The following is a 14,822-nucleotide window of genomic DNA, read 5'->3' as shown; positions in this document are numbered from 1 at the left end:
CCGCTCCCACGTGGGAAGCCCCGGCGCCCGGGAGCAGTCGGGGCGCGGCCCCCGGAGTGGGCGGGGGCGCCGGGCGGGCGCGGGGTCCGGTCCTCCCCCCGCCGGCTGCGTCCCCCCGGGCTCCGCTCGGCCTCAGTCTCCACCTCCGCACAATGGGGGCGTTGGCTTTCTCTCTCTCTCCAGCTGCGGCTGGGAGGGGAGGGGTCCCCGGGGAGCCCGGGGCTGGTCCTCGGCGGGGCCTCGGGCTGTGTTTGGGTTGCGGGTGTGGCCGGGTAGCTTGGTTACCCGGGAGGTGGGACTAACCAGTCCGGGATTTGTGCGAGGTCCGTTCACCCGGCAACTGCCCGCGTAGCCTGACGACTCGGAGCCGCGCACCCTCCCCGGACGCCTAACGCGAGTTTCTTTTCCTCTTTTTTGGCGGAGGGGGCGGGGGGAGGGCAAGGGCCCGCACGGGGGTGGGCAGCGCTGACGGGGCTGCGAGCTGGAACGGACTGAGAAATGGGGCCAGGCTGTCCGGGTGCACAGATGGGGAGACTGAGGCCCGCCCGGAGAAGGGGCGCGCAGCGGGGTGGCGCGGCTGCGCGGGGAGGCCCTTCCCTGCCCCTCGCCGCGGCTTCTGTGGGAAGACCCTGCGGGCTGGAGAGGATCCTTACCTGCGGCTCAGAGCTCCCAGCCATCAAGCTGCGAAGGAAAGAGGCGGACGGCAAACCCGGGCGGTTGCACAGAGAACTCAGGTTGCAGAGAAAAGAGACATTGTTTCTGTCCTTTAGAACTGAAGAGCCTGGAAACCGAAGCCTCAGGGCTGAGGTTAGACACCTGCAGGGACTAACCGAGACCCCCTTTTTTTTTTCTTTTTTCCTTCCCCAGGCGCCGCCTCTGGCCTCTGGAGTTGGTGGGTTTTACTGGCTGGTGGTTTTGCGGTGTCAAGAAAGCAGCATCGCTGCCCATCTGTTTTGAGGGGGTCTAAGTGTGGCTCAGGGGGATGGACTCCGCGGTGTCTTGGGTTCTTGTTGAGTTTATTGTCCGGGGCCATCTCGATTCTTCTGCAGGAGGGAAGAGGGCCCACGTGGGGCCTTCGCCTCCCCAAGTCCAGGGCTTTGCATTCGAAACACGTGTTGGGAGCCCTTCTTGCAAGGGGATTTCATCAGCTCCCACCAGTCCGGGGGGGCACCCGGGGTTAGCCGGGAGCTGGGGGTGTTCCTGGGCACGGCCGCCGTCCTGCTGAGAGCGGGTTTTGGAAACTGGTGCCTCTGCCAAGGACATTTCAATTTACCCCCAGGGACGGGGCTGGGGGGTGGGGAGAAAGTATTTTTAAAGCCTCCAGCTGAATGACCCAGCAAATGCCAGGTCCTTTTTATGTTTCCTCAGTCCTGGGGGGTGGGACAGCTCCGGGGACGGGGAGTTAGGAGCCCTTGGTTTGGATCCTGCGCCCAGCTTCCCTTCTGAACACCTCAGTTTTCCCCTCGCTGAAATGGGCGCGGTGACAGCCACTCCGGTGTGGCTTCCAGGCCGAAGGGAGGTGGAATCATAGAAGGTCACATCCCACGTTTGGAGAGGAGGTGTCTCAGGCCCGGAGAAAGGGAGTCCCGACGCTCCGTGGGTACCAGTGCTGGGTTAGTGCTTGCGACAGTCTAGCCCCCTCGCCAAGGGTTTTACTGCAGTGACTGAGGTCCGGGAGGCCAGGAACTTTTGTCGCCAGTCACCTTCCGGGTGCCCAGTACGGCACCCTGCACGTAGCGGACGTTTGGCGCATTGCTGTTGATCCAGATTCTAGAACTAGGTGCTCACATCGTCGCCGTGAAGTGGGGGCTGTTACTGTCCTCATTGTAGAGACCTGAGAAGACTGAGGAGGTTCAGAGAGTTTAAGTCACCTGCCTGAGGTCACACAGCTTCTCACGGGGGTTAGTTGGTCCTTACTTTGAGGTGTGCAGGGGTGCGTCATGTTGGGAGAGCTGATTGTGTGCTTCTGTTTCCAGTGCTGTGCCAGCGGTAGCACACTGGGTAGCTTGAAATTGGCCATAATACGGGTATTTACACTATGGAACTCAGGCCACAAATCAAGCTTTTTCTTTCCTTTTTTCCTCCCCGAGAGCTGCATGTGACGCGTGTTGTGGGCTGGAAGGCCAGCATTGCTCTGCAGGGCAGCCAGGAGGTGGAGGGCTCCCGGCAGTGCAGGGGGCCCCAGGGGTGCCAGGCCAGAAGGCCCTCACCCTCCTGCAGCTTCCCCCGAAGTGTGGGATTTGGGGAAGGAAACCTTTGTGAGAGGAGGCCCCTAGGCTGTCACGTGAGTTGTGCAGTGCAGCAGCCGTCGGATGTGGGAGCGGGTCAGCCGGTCAGCGTGAGCCTGAGTTCCGGGCCAGAGTGTCTGGCCTTGAACCTGAAAGTGACAGCAGCCGTCAGTGTTCTGTAAGCAGGGAAAGGCTTGACCAGAACGATGCCCTGGGAAGATTTTTCCAGCAGGGTGTGTCCAAGGGATGGGAGGCCGCGCCAGGGGCGGGGAGACTGGGAAGAGGTACTGGCCGAGCTGGGGGCCAGGAGGAGGCCAACAGCGCCCCTCCTGTGTCTCCTGAGGCCCTCCCAGGTGCTAGGCCGTGTGAACACTTGGTCCCCTTACTTTACGGGCTCACCCCTGAGGAAGGTGTTGCCCTCCGTGCAGATGAGGATGCCAGCGGGCTTTAGAAGAGCCACCAGACCGGGACCAAGGCCTTTCTGTCCACACCCTTTACATTTTTCACTCCTGGGTCCCTCCTTCATTCCAGCGTCCAACCCAACTGCTGGCCCCGTGCCGGCCAAACTCCGGTTCCAATGTCAGGAGCCCCCCCTTGCTCCCAGGCCTGGTCCCCAGCCAGCCCCTAGACCCCCGCCAGCATTCCCTATTCTGGGGGAGAGGCTGGCGATCAGAGCCAGACAAGGATGCCCCGCTGGCAATCTTCGCGGAGTCTTGAGTCCACAGCCAAGGACCAAGGACCAGGCAGGGCCTCAGATCCTGGAGTCCCGGGACTGAGTCCCACGTCAGGTGCAGCCCCACCCAGGTAAAGGATTCATTTGGAGGGTAATGCTTGGCTTGTGGCTGCAGCTCCCACTCTGCCTGCGATGTGCTGTGTGACTATGGGCAAGTGGTTTAACCTCTCTGGGCCTTTCTTCATCTGTTGAATGCCTGATCATGAGGATCCAATCAGAGAGCACATGTCTTACCCCAGAATGTTAAGAGTGGCTAAGGCTGGGATCGCTTCCTTTCCCTTCTGTGATTTTCATATGTTCCCACGTGTTGCGTAGTGGCTCGATGTGCAGAAAAAAGCACGTGGTATCAAAGTTCAAAAAGAGGAAGAGAGAAAGCGTGGGAAGGGAATTACAGAATGTCACAGAGTGTCAGTGCTCCGAAGGGCCTCAAAGGGCTCAGCCACCTTTCCCAACTTGCACAGGCAGGGAAACTGAGGCAGGGCACGTCCCAGGTCTCATCAGATCGAAGCACTGCCCAAATATGCAGTGGAGGCTTTTGTTTACTTTGCTTGTTGGTTTTCTTTCAGAATAGTAAATACTCGGCTCACAGTGTGGCTCAGTTGGCTAAACTGCGGACTCACGACTTCAGCTCAGGTCACGACCTCAGGGTCATGAGATCCAGCGCGTCGGGCTCGGAGCTCAGCTAGGTGTCAGCTTGGGATTCTGCTCGAGATTCCCTCTGCCCCACCCCCTCCTCACATGCTCACTCTTTCTCTCTCTCTCTCTCTCAAATAAATAAATAAAATCTTTCTAAAAAATCAGGATCTTTGAAAAAAAAGGAACAGGAAATATTCATTTTACTATTTTTTGTATAGCAACTATGATTTTTCAAAAACCCATGGAAGGAAAGAGTACGCTTACCTTTTATTATACTACTTGCTTACTAATCACTGTAAACATTTAGGAGTGCCTCTTGCTCTCCCTTTTCCCTTCTTCCTTCAGTTTTCTCTTCCTCCCTATTTTACTGTTTTTTTTTTATAAAGATTTTATTTATTTATTCATGAGAGACACACAGAGAGAGAGAGAGAGGCAGAGACACAGGCAGAGGGAGAAGCGGGCTCCATGCAGGGAGCTGATATGGGACTCAATCCCGGGTCTCCAGGATCACGCCCTGGGCCGAAGGCAGGCGCTCAGCTGCTGAGCCACCCAGGCATCCCTGTAGGATTCCTTTTGAGTGGAAATATCATCATTTTTTTTCCACGATCCCCTATTATTGGACACTGGGATTGCTTTCGATCTTTTCACGTACTGCAAGCTTCAGTCGCAAATGATTAAGACCGTACTGTCTGGATTCAGACAGCTTGGTTCAAAGCCAGCTTCCTTTCCTGTGAAATGGGGATGCTAATTCCTGCCTCCTTGGATTGGCACGAGAATTAAATAAAGGACACCCGAATCCACGGAAAGGCCTTTACGTAATAGGTACGTGATGAAGTTTTGCTGTTAGCAATGAATTCCTGGCACAAATTATGCATTTTTTTTGGGGGGGGGTGAACTCTTTTCACAAAGCGTGAATTGAAGAGTGTGGGTGTCTGTGTGTGTAGAGATGTGTGCATGTGTGTGTTTTCCTCCATATGGCCACATCCTCCTCATAACCCATGTCTTGATTGGCTGAGGAAGGCCTGCCTCCTCTCCTCCTTCACTATTAGGCAGTAGACACGGTGTCTATCTGGACTGGTGAACCCTGCGATCATTTGGGGGCCACAGGGAAAAGGGTCCCAGGGAAATGGCAGCATTTCTCTCCACTTGGGAGACCTCGCCATCCCCCTTTCTGTACGAGACCCAAAGCGAGGGCTGTGGCTGATACGAGGGAAGCTCTGGAGCCAGGAAAATTAGACCCGGTCCTGCGGGGAGCAGGCCATCTGGGTGTTTCACAGATCTGGCCAAAGTCATTTATTCATGAGCTCTGTGCCAGCTGGGCCGTGGGCCAGGACTTTATGTACATAGTCTCGTTTATCATCCCAATGATCCTGTGAAGTCACTCTTACTCTCTCATTTTACAGGAAAAGAATCTGGGGTTCAGAGAGGTTAAGCCACTTGCCCAAGGCCACACAGCTTTCAAAGAGAAGCTGGAGGTCTCTGCCCACGAAGCACATGCTCCATAAACCCCTGTACCGTGCGGCCTCCCATCACCATGGCATGTCCACCTGTGTTGGCAGGCGGAATCAAAGAACCCAGAAGATCTAGTGCCAGAAGGTCGTTTCTGATAACCTCAGAGACGATCTCATTAAGCCCCACGGTTCCTAAGAGAAGGGAAGGCACTTGTTCAGTATCACTCAGGCTATATATACCCTGGGTGTCCAGTTCCCCCAGTTCTTCTTGGCTGGCTCCCCAAATCCTCGCCTGCCACCCAGATTCCCTGTGGATTTTAACGACAGGGTAAATTCAGCAACTGGGGTTGGAAGAACTGGGTGACCTTCGGGAGGGTGTTCATTTCTTTCCCATGGAAGGGAGCCCCCGTGAATTATGAAGGCACCAGCCGCTGCTTTACCCTGTGGAAAGCCTCGTGGTCCCACTGTAGCGTTTGGGGCACATGGTGCCAAAAAGCAGCAGTGCCCATCCGGGTCCCGGGCCGTGTCCTGGGCTGCCCCAGAAGTCTTGGGGGGAAGGCAGACCTACCTTCCACTCCGGTCACCATGCCGGGCCCTTAGGTGGGGCTCAGGAGGAGTGTGGAGGGCGGGCGGAGTGGTGGTGATGGGGGGGTCACAGTGCTGGGTCCTGCGGTCAGGCAGGCAGGGCTGTGTGGATGCGGCGTGCTGCTGGTACGAGTACTCGAGCCTGGCGGCCGGACGGTATTGTTGGGTGGCCAGGAGCTACTCACTTCCCCATCTCCGGGCCTCGGTTTCCTCACCTGTCAACCCCATCACACTCCTGTCCCGCCCCTTCCCAAGGCCTTTCCCAAAAGCATCTAGTGCCAGGCCGAGAAAGCAGTTTAGAGAAGCCCCCGAAAGGCTGTGTGTGCAAGCAGAGCTCCATTATCAGGTTAGAACATTGGCTTGGTGGCTTGCCGCTCGCTGGTAATCAGCTCTACTCCCAGTCTCATCCTGCTCAGGTATTAATTATCTCTCAGTGTGAGCACCGAGCATGGTTGCTAAGAGGCAGAGCTGTGTGCTTCAATCTCCCCTGGCGCTCACCAGCTTTGTGGCTGCAGGCAAGTTGCTCGGGCTCCCGGGGCCTCTATTTACCTGCCTGTAAAATGGGGATGTCACGCCAGCCTGCCTGGGTTGTGGAGGCCACAGCCAGGTGCGGACGATCCGCTCGAGTCAGTAGGTCATCCCACGTGTATTTACTGTGCTTCTCCCGTGAGGCAGCAAGTCCTGCGCTGGGCACTGGGGATATGATGGCCAGTACTTCAGAGTTCCCGGTGCCAGAAAGAGACCTGAAGCCTAATTCCTAATCGATCCCGGAGGAGGGCACTTGGGACTGAGATCTACAGGTGGCCTGTGAGGTCCCAGGGAGAAGAGGTGGGATTGGGTGATGACGGGGAGCACCATGCGGCTGTCCTGGGAACAGCAGGGAGGACGGAGAGTGGGGGAGAGGCTGGAGCAGCACCTTCTTGGGGTCTTTCTCAGAGCAGCGGGCAGGATCCCTGCTTGCAGGCTCCTGGTTTGGAAACTGTCCCTGTGGTGCATGTGAGGAACGGATTGGAGGGACCCAGAGCAGAGCTTCCCGGGAGAGGCTGTGGCAGGAGCACCCATCCGCGTGGGTGCAGACATGGGACAGGTTCTGGTGAGACTGAGGAGTCGATGATGGATTGCTTATGGGGCGTAAGGGAGAGGGACATGTCCCGAATGACCGTCGGTTCTGGCTTGCGCACCTGGGCAAGGGGTGGGCCAAACTAGGGAGGGGTGGGTTTGGAGGGTGGCGATGTCATGAGGTCACCTGGGGACACGTTGCTTCGGTTAAGTAGGATTTGGCCTGTGGGTGGAGTTGGGTGCCTGGAGGGGCACAGCGGGAGCAGCGACAGGGAGGAGGGTTGGTAAGGCTTGGGGGGCAGGGTGCAAGGCGATGCTCGGAGGCTCTCTTCCTTGGTGTTAGGCGCCTGCCCCTAAGATGGGTTTGGGGTTATCCGGGGGCCGGGGGGCGGGCCTGGCGGCGGCAGCCACCTGCCATTGATGGGTTGTTGGCGGTGCTGCCTGGGTTAATGACCAGGGAGGGTGGGAGAGTGAGTGACAGGCCGTCAGGGGAGCCCGCCCCTCGCACAATGGCCCACATGGTCGCCAGAGCTGGCAGGGAGGGGCCTCATTAGGGTTTGGCTCTGCTCCACGCAGCCAGAGCCCCGCCACCCAGATGTGGGGAGGAGGCAGGGAGGGGAGGGGAGGGGAGGGGAGGGCTGGCCTGACTGCTGCGATGAGGGCACCTGGTTGTGGCCCTGGCTTTGCCAGATACTCACAGCCTGACCCTGAGAGGGTCTGTTCGCTCACTCGTGCGTGTTCCAGGCCCCCAGCTCGGACGCCGTGGCCCGTGCGGTGGCACCTCCTTCTCCCTGCGTCACTGGTGAAGAAACAGGCTTAGAGCCCCGAAGCCTCCAGGGTCACAGAGCTGGCAAGAGGTGGGGCCGGCACAGGAAGCCAGGTCTACACGGACTCGGGATCTATTTTCCTCTCCTACATGGTGGTTCCCAAACCTGGCTGCTCCTCGGAATTGCCCGGAGGGCTTTTTGGACAAAGCCGAGGCCAGAGTTTTTCCATTCTCTTTTTGTTTCCTGAATCAGAACCCCTGGATCCTCGGCAGGGCTGGCTGAGGACTCACAGAGATGGGGGGACCAGGCCCTGAGCCTGCCCCCCTGCCCCCCTGCCCCCGCCCCTGCTCCTGCCCCTTGGCTCCCTCTGCTCTGGGTGCACAGCCTGCTGTTCTCAGGGAAAGCCCAGCAGCCTCCCACCTTGCCCTTTGCACCTGCCCTTCCAGAAGCCTCTGCTGCGGGCCCTCCCTGTGGCTTGCTCCTGCCTCTCTCCTCCTTTGGTCCCTTGTTGGGATGTCACCTTCCCTCAGAGATCTTCCTGGCCGACCCCACACCCTCCTCTCCAGCCTGCTACTCTCTCAGATTCTCCCCCTGGGCCATGTATCCCAGCCCACCTGGGACGCTGTAGAGTTGCTGATGTCCAGAGACTGGTTCTGTTGGTCCGGGTGAGCCTCAGGCATCAGGATCATGGATCAGCCTTGTCCAAACCTCTCTCCACGTTTGTCTTACTGTCTTGTGTTTCTGTGGAGTGGAGCTAGGACTCGGCCTCTCGTGTGCCTTGCCGTGTTCCCAGCCCCGTGATGAGCACCCAGCAGGCGGTAGGAGCTGGGCGAGGACCCGTCGAATGAACGAGATGGGGAAGAGGGAAGCTGGGGGAAAGGCAGCTTGCCCTCTGGTAGGTCCTGGGCGCACAGCAGGAGAAATTCAGCTCCCCGGTCAGTCACCCACCGCCAGTGCCACCTACAGAAGCCAGGGGTGAGGACCGCGGGTGGGGCGGCAGGGATGGCCGCAGCCTCTCTGAGGTGTGAGGCTGCACGCAGGAGGATGGGAGAGAAAAGTCCGAGCTGGAAGGGTGCTGAGCGAGCGTGCAGGCTGGGCTCCCATTGTACGGATGGGGGTACCAAGGCCTGGGGAGGGAGGGAGCCTCAGCCCAGGCCATGCCCTGGAGGGGAGAGGCTGCAGAAGAAGCTCCCAGAAGGTGGAAGCCGCTGGAGGCCTCCTTCCAGGCTCAGCACGCTGTGTGACCTTGGCCAAGCCTCTGACCTTCTCTGGACGTCAGTCAGTACTTTGGCCCCGATGGGCCCGATCCCTGGATCCCTGACCTTGGGGGTCTGTGCTGCGAGTCCTTCCCCCTTCCCGGGGCAGCGAGACCCGCGGAGGGCCTGCAAGGGGTTAAGCTCCTCCTGCTGACTCGCACTCTGCGCAGACAAACCCCCTCCTTCTGACAAACACTTGTAGGAAATCAGGCTGGGCGCTTCCTGCCCAGGCGAGGCGGCCTCAGCCGCAGCAGGGGCGGGGAGAGGTGGGGAGCGATGCTTGTCTGCGAGCTGCTGCTCCGGCTGGCAGAGCGGCCTGGAGGCGGGCCAGGGCGCCATGGAGGCAGGGGGCTCCCCAGGTTCGGAACAAAGACCTCTCAGGCAGGTCCCCTGAGCCTGGGCCTGCAGGCCGGTGCTGGAGCCCGAGAGAGGTAAGGGGGTGAGGCGGGCGGGGCAGGCCGCCTTCCCTCTGGACGGGCCAGGCGCGGGCTCTCCGGACCGGCAGGGCAGCTGGACCAGCCCAGCCAGGAAGTCACAGCTGCCGCAGCTGTTCCTACTTCTCTGGCAGCTTAGGGAGCCGGCCCGCGGGGCCTGGGTCGGTTTTCGGGGGATCTCGTCAAGCTCCCGAGTGCTGGATCCCAGTCCGAGCTCCCCATCTGATGTCTGCGACCCTGGACACGAGCCGGTCCCTCTCTGTGCCCAGGGCGGCCCCATCGGCACTTGGAGAGTTAGTCCTGGGGCTGCTACGGGGTCTCAAAGATGATGCTCGGATCGGGGAGCTGGCCAGGAGGCAGCGGGGGTCCCCACTAACGAGCCACCCCTCCGCCGCCGCATGTAAGGGCCCAGAGAGGGGCAGACACGGCGACTCCGCAGGCTCGTGTCCCCAGAAGCCTGGCTCCTCGCCTTTCTCCTCCTCGGCCTCTGATGTTGGAGGGAGCTGGGGGCAGGAGGGGGCCATCTGGACGGGAGAGCGCTGGGGCTTCCTCAAGGCACTAGTTTTTGGCGGGAACCCCTCGAGAACAGGAGGTCTGTGGCCTGCCAGCTGTGCAGGGAGGGCAGCCGAGTTGGGGGCTCTGCGCTCAGCCTTTTTGGAAGGGCCCAGTCACTCGCTACGAGGAGTCTTCCTTCCCCTTCACTCCCGGCGCCCCCCACCCCCACCCCCAGCCCAGGTCTGATGGTTTCAGAGTCCCGGTCCGGTCCCTGGGTTTGAAGGTCTGAATCCGCTGCACTTCCTGTCTGCAAGGTGTGGTGACAGCCCGCCACCCGTCTACGACTGCTTCCCCATCTGGGAGGTGTCAGGCCGAGGTGGGAGCAGGGAGGGGGCGCCCCGCGCAGCTTCAGAAGGCCTGGGGAGGCCGAGGTAGGTGCATGGCTGCAGCTGGCCCAGGAGAACCTGAGAGATTGAGCTGCAAAGACGAGGGTCCTCAGCTTTGGAGCGGCTGAAGGGGCAGAGAAGGAAGCCCTGTGGGGGTGGCCGGCCCACTCGGGACCTGGAGAAGGAGATCAGACCAGAAGGGGCTCCGTGGACCCTCGGGCAGGGGTGAGGAGAGAGGAGGACAGAGCGGAGGAGAGAGGAGCCATAGGGAAGGAGGAGGGAGTGGCCGGTGCTTCCCCGGGAGGCTGGCTTCTGCAAGGCGGGCAGGGCCTGCACCTGACAGCCCTGCGCCTGTGGGGGATTTCACACTCACAGAGCCTTTTAGGGTTCAGCCCCCAGTTGGTATGGCTGGGGCTTCCACCCAGCCCCACCGCCTTTCCGGAGCAGCCCTGTGTGCCTCACAGATGGCTTGTGGCTGCCATTCGAGCACCTCTGCCCGCAGCTCTCTGCCAAGTTCTGTTCATACTTTCAGACCTCTGGGCCATCACCTATGCTGTTCCCTCGGCCTGGAATGCCCTTCCCCGTTCTTTGCCCCCACATCCTCTTTGCCCAGCTTAATGCTTCCTTCATCAATAACCCCCTGTATGGTTACCCACCCCACCCCACCCCGAATCGAAACTTTGGAACACTTGGGCTCATGTCAGTAGTCCCTGTGTCTCCTAGAGTGCTTGGCACACAGCAGAAGGTCATGGGTTTTTTAAAGTTGGCTTGCACCCACTGGGTGTTCAGTGTGGGTCTCTATAGTGGGTCCTCTATAGTGGGTCCTCAGGAGGGGGGAGGGAGTTAACAGCTCCGAAGCTGTTGCCCTCAGGAGCCACAGTCACCCAGGAACCCCACAGGTCGTTCAGCAACCACCCAGTGCACCCTCACGGGCAGTAACTCCTTGCAGAAGCTGGGGCAGGCGGTGCTCCCCCCCCTTTTACAGGGAGGGGAGGTTCCGCTCGGCCGTTGACATGAAGCAACAGCACCAGACCTGCAGCCTGGTCTCCACCCCAGCGACTTCTCTGTGGGCCGCCCAGCGAGGCATGTCCTCATCCCAGCCCGAGGCTGGCACGTGGTTGGCACCTGAATGTGTTTGTCAACTGACCCTCTGACTGGCCGGCTGGCCGGGCCCGGGCTCCATGGCACTAGGGGCCAAGGCTTGCGTGGCAGCCAGAGGCCTTGCTCAGGAGAGGCTCACGGGTTTCAGGGCCTGGGGAGCATGTGCACAACTGCGGCCAGTGACCGCAGCTCCCTCTGCTCTGATGTGCAGCTGCCCCTGGTCGCAGCGAGTTTCAGCGAGGACTGAGTCATCCCAGGAGACAGGATGTTCCTCTTTGTACACCCCTGTGATTGGACAGCCGGCTGTGCCCCATGGCTAGAAAAAGCCCCTTTAAAAAGTCAAAAAACCACATGCCTCGCCAGCCACCCAGAAGTTGCCGCCAGATTTCGGGAAGAGAAAGAGCAATGGCCCTCAGCACCTCCAACACCCCCCGAGTAGCAGGGGCCAGAAGGCCTAGTCCATCCCCAAAGGGTGGCCTTGCCTGGGGTGGCCCCTGAAATGCAGATTCCTGTGCCCTATCCCAGAGCCACTGTGTCCGGCTCTCACTGGGTCAACCTAGGACTCTGCATTCTTAGAGAATTCTCAAGCACAGTCAAGCTAAAGGCCCGCTGGCAGGGATTCCCGAGGGGAGTACAGGCCCCCGGAGATACGGTATGGGAAGCAAGGGTTAGAGCTTCTCTGTTTTTTTTTTCAAAGGTTTTATTTACTCACGAGGGACCCAGAGAGAGAAGCAGAAACACAGGCAGAGGGAGAAGCAGGCTCCGTGCAGGGAGCCCGATGCGGGACTTGATCCAGGACCCTGGGGTCACACCCCGAGCCAAAGGTAGATGCTCAACTGCTCAGCCACCCAGGCATCCCTAGAGCTTCTCTTTAAAAGATTGATTTAATATTGCATCTTTTTTTAAAAAAAAATTTTATGTTATTTTTCCTAATACATCAGTATGAGGATACGTACCTGTAAAGGTACCGAGAGGGAGAGCGCATGAGAGCAAATATACTTTCCTGATGTGTCTTGTGATAGATAATTGGAGATGCCTGGCCCAAACTAATAGTTTCAGGTCTTGCTCTGTCACTGACGAGCTGGGTGATCTTGGCCAAGTCACCTTTCCAGGCCGCACTTCAGTTTTCTCTTCTGAAAAATACTGTGCCTGTGACCTACTCGCCTGCTCGGGATGAGGGCAGAGGGAGGACACCTGGCTCAGTGCACACAGCATATGTGGTGGCGGGGGTAGGTGGGGGTCGTGGGGAGTCCCGCGGGGTCATCTGGAGGCAATTCTGGGGGGAGAGAGGCCCCTGAGCCCTGGTGCAGGAGCAGGGGTGGCAGCCAGAGGCCGTACGGTGTGGTTCCCTCCCTGTCCCTGCCCCAGCCCCGGGAAGGCTGCAGCCTCTCTTGTGAGGCACCGTTCCCCGGGGAGCTTTCTGTCCAGAAATAGCTGCCTGCTGACTTTTCTCCACCGTGTAAATCAAGGCTCTGAGCAAGACCCAAGTGCTCACGAAGCTGCAGGGACACAGACCTGCCCGTCCTCCAGGGAGGCCTGGGATTAGACACCATCATCTAAGGGAAGAGCCCCGGCCTAGGCTGTGAGGTGACCTTTCACCCCAGCCTTGTGGGTGGCTTCGGGTGCGGGCCCTGTGCTCTCTGGGCCTCAGTTTTCACACCTGTAGAGTGGGGCTTTTGCATGAGCTGCCCTGGAGCTAGGCAGGTGGGACCATCGGCTGGGTGCTTGCAGGGTGGGTGGGAAAGAAACAGGAGATGAGAGAGCGGGAAGGGAAAGAGGGAGAGGAGGAGAGGATGGAAGGAAGGAGCAGCCCCGCCAGCCGTCCTGCTCTGCCACAGGCCCCTCTGCAGCCAGACTCCGTCTTCTGGCTCCTTCTCCCCAACCAGTCACAGAGGAACTTCTAAGCAGCCCCTGTGCTGTGCTGTCCTGAGCGGGGGCTGCACTGACTGGGACCCGAGAGGCCCTCCTGGATCTGGCCGTCCCCCTCCTTGCCCCCACCCGTATCTCGTTCCAAAACATTTTCATCACCCCGAAAGGAAGCCTCATACCCGTGAAGCAGCCCCTCCCCATCTCGCCCTCCCCTGCCCCCCGGAACTGCCAGCCTGCTTTCCGTCTCTATGGATTTACCTATTCTGGATATTTCGTGGAAATGGAATCCTACGTGTGGCCTTCGGCGCCTGGCTTCTTTCACTTCGCCGAATGTTGGCAGGCTCACCCTCCGGGTGGCGTGTGCCAGCACTTCTTCCCCCTTGGCCCGCCGAGCGGCGCTAGGTCGTGCGTGTGCACCACACGGTGCTGCTCCACTCACCCGTGGATCGACATCTGGGCCCTTTCCACCTCCCGCTATTGTGAATAGCGCTGCTCTGGACGTGCGGGTACGCCTACCGGTTTGAGTACCTGTTTTCAATTATTTGGAGTCCTGGAATGTTCTTTTCACCCCCCTCGCAGTCCGCGTTCTTCAGGCCCGAGAGGGGGTCAGGGAAGGTTTCCCGGAGGAAGCGGCTTCTGGGCTAAGTCTTGCCTGCATCCCGGTCCTGCTCACCTTGATTTGTAGTTGCTGCCTGTTTGTCCACTTCCGCCTGGGCTCTCGGTTCTCAGGGGGGCAGGGCCACTGTCCCCGCACCCATGCCTGGGGCCTGGCCCACCGTGGCCACCGCTAGCGCACAGGCACCTCTTGCCAGTGTGCTGGCCTCTGGCTCCTGACCCTGTATCTCGACTGATTTATGAAAGCCTTGAGGGAGAAGAGGAGTCATCCGTCATCCTCCTGGTTTCTCTAAAGAGAAGGAAGGTGGCGTGACTGGCCGGGGTCACGGGCTTCGAGGGGCTGGAGCTGGGGCTGCCTGCTGCCAGCGTTCCTGTCGGGGAGCCGCTGTGAAGCAGGGAGGGGGCTGGATGAGTGATGCTGTCCCTTGGCTGTGTCCCCCCAGGCTGCAGGCAGGATGGCTGGTACTGAGAGGAGCTGGCGGTGACTCGGGTACCCACGGTGGCAGCTCCGTCTCCTGAAGATGAAGTGGCCCAGGTGAAGCGCAGGCTGGGCCCAATGGCCAGCTCCCGGACGGAGGTGCGCTGGGCCCAGCTGGGCCTGGGGAGGGGGCCCCATCGGCGACGCTGGGCCTGGCCCGAAGAGGAAAAGGATGGCGACGGGAGCGGGGGAGAAGAGGGGCCCTTTCCCGGGGCCACCAGCCCCGAGCTCCTGGACGACTTCCGGCTGGCACAGCAGCGCCTGCAGCCGCTGGAGTGGGACCCGGGCCCGCAGCCTGCAGAATGCCAGGATTCCGCATCGGGAGAGTCTGCGGGCGAGGGTGAGACTGACCCCCCAGCCCCACCCCCGGGGGACCCGAACATGCCACCTTCCGGTGGGAGGTGGGGAATGGAGGGTGTTTGGGTGATTTTTTAAAAAAAATTAAAATGCATAAAACCTATAATTTAAAAATTTCAAAGATTTGAATTACACAGGTAGTAATGTTCATTGCAGAAAGATCAGCAAATAGAAGCAAAAAGAGGAAAATGACTTATTATCCAGATAACTGCTCTTTTCCATATGTATGTATGCAAATGTAATATGCATTTGGAACAGTGCTCTGCAATAATGATAGGGTAACCTGCTTTCTTTTGTGACTTAATAGACGTGAACGTCTTTCCAGCTCATCATGTGTCCCTCCACAAGTCATTCCTAATGCATGCAAAGCAA

General features: G+C 59.3%; 1 protein-coding gene across 4 annotated transcripts in view; it reads left to right on the top strand.

The window, feature by feature from the left end:
• The window catches only part of AKNA (AT-hook transcription factor), a 50,761-nt gene that overhangs the window by 251 nt on the left and 35,688 nt on the right, over positions 1–14,822 (top strand). Inside the window, exons 1-3 of one of the 4 annotated variants that reach the window (XM_072842501.1) lie at positions 8,923–9,146; positions 11,829–11,955; positions 14,059–14,433. In XM_072842501.1, coding sequence (XP_072698602.1) covers positions 14,172–14,433 — 262 coding nt within the window. In that variant the 5' untranslated portion in view covers positions 8,923–9,146; positions 11,829–11,955; positions 14,059–14,171. Of the gene's footprint in view, positions 1–487; positions 808–8,922; positions 9,147–11,828; positions 11,956–14,058; positions 14,434–14,822 lie in introns of those variants that run through there. The other 3 variants (XM_072842503.1, XM_072842500.1, XM_072842502.1) reach the window with 3 other exon arrangements.

The sequence above is a fragment of the Canis lupus genome, chromosome 10 (genome assembly GCF_048164855.1).
Source record: "Canis lupus baileyi chromosome 10, mCanLup2.hap1, whole genome shotgun sequence".
Classification (NCBI taxonomy): domain Eukaryota; kingdom Metazoa; phylum Chordata; class Mammalia; order Carnivora; family Canidae; genus Canis; species Canis lupus.
This window is presented reverse-complemented; position numbering and strand designations above follow the sequence as displayed.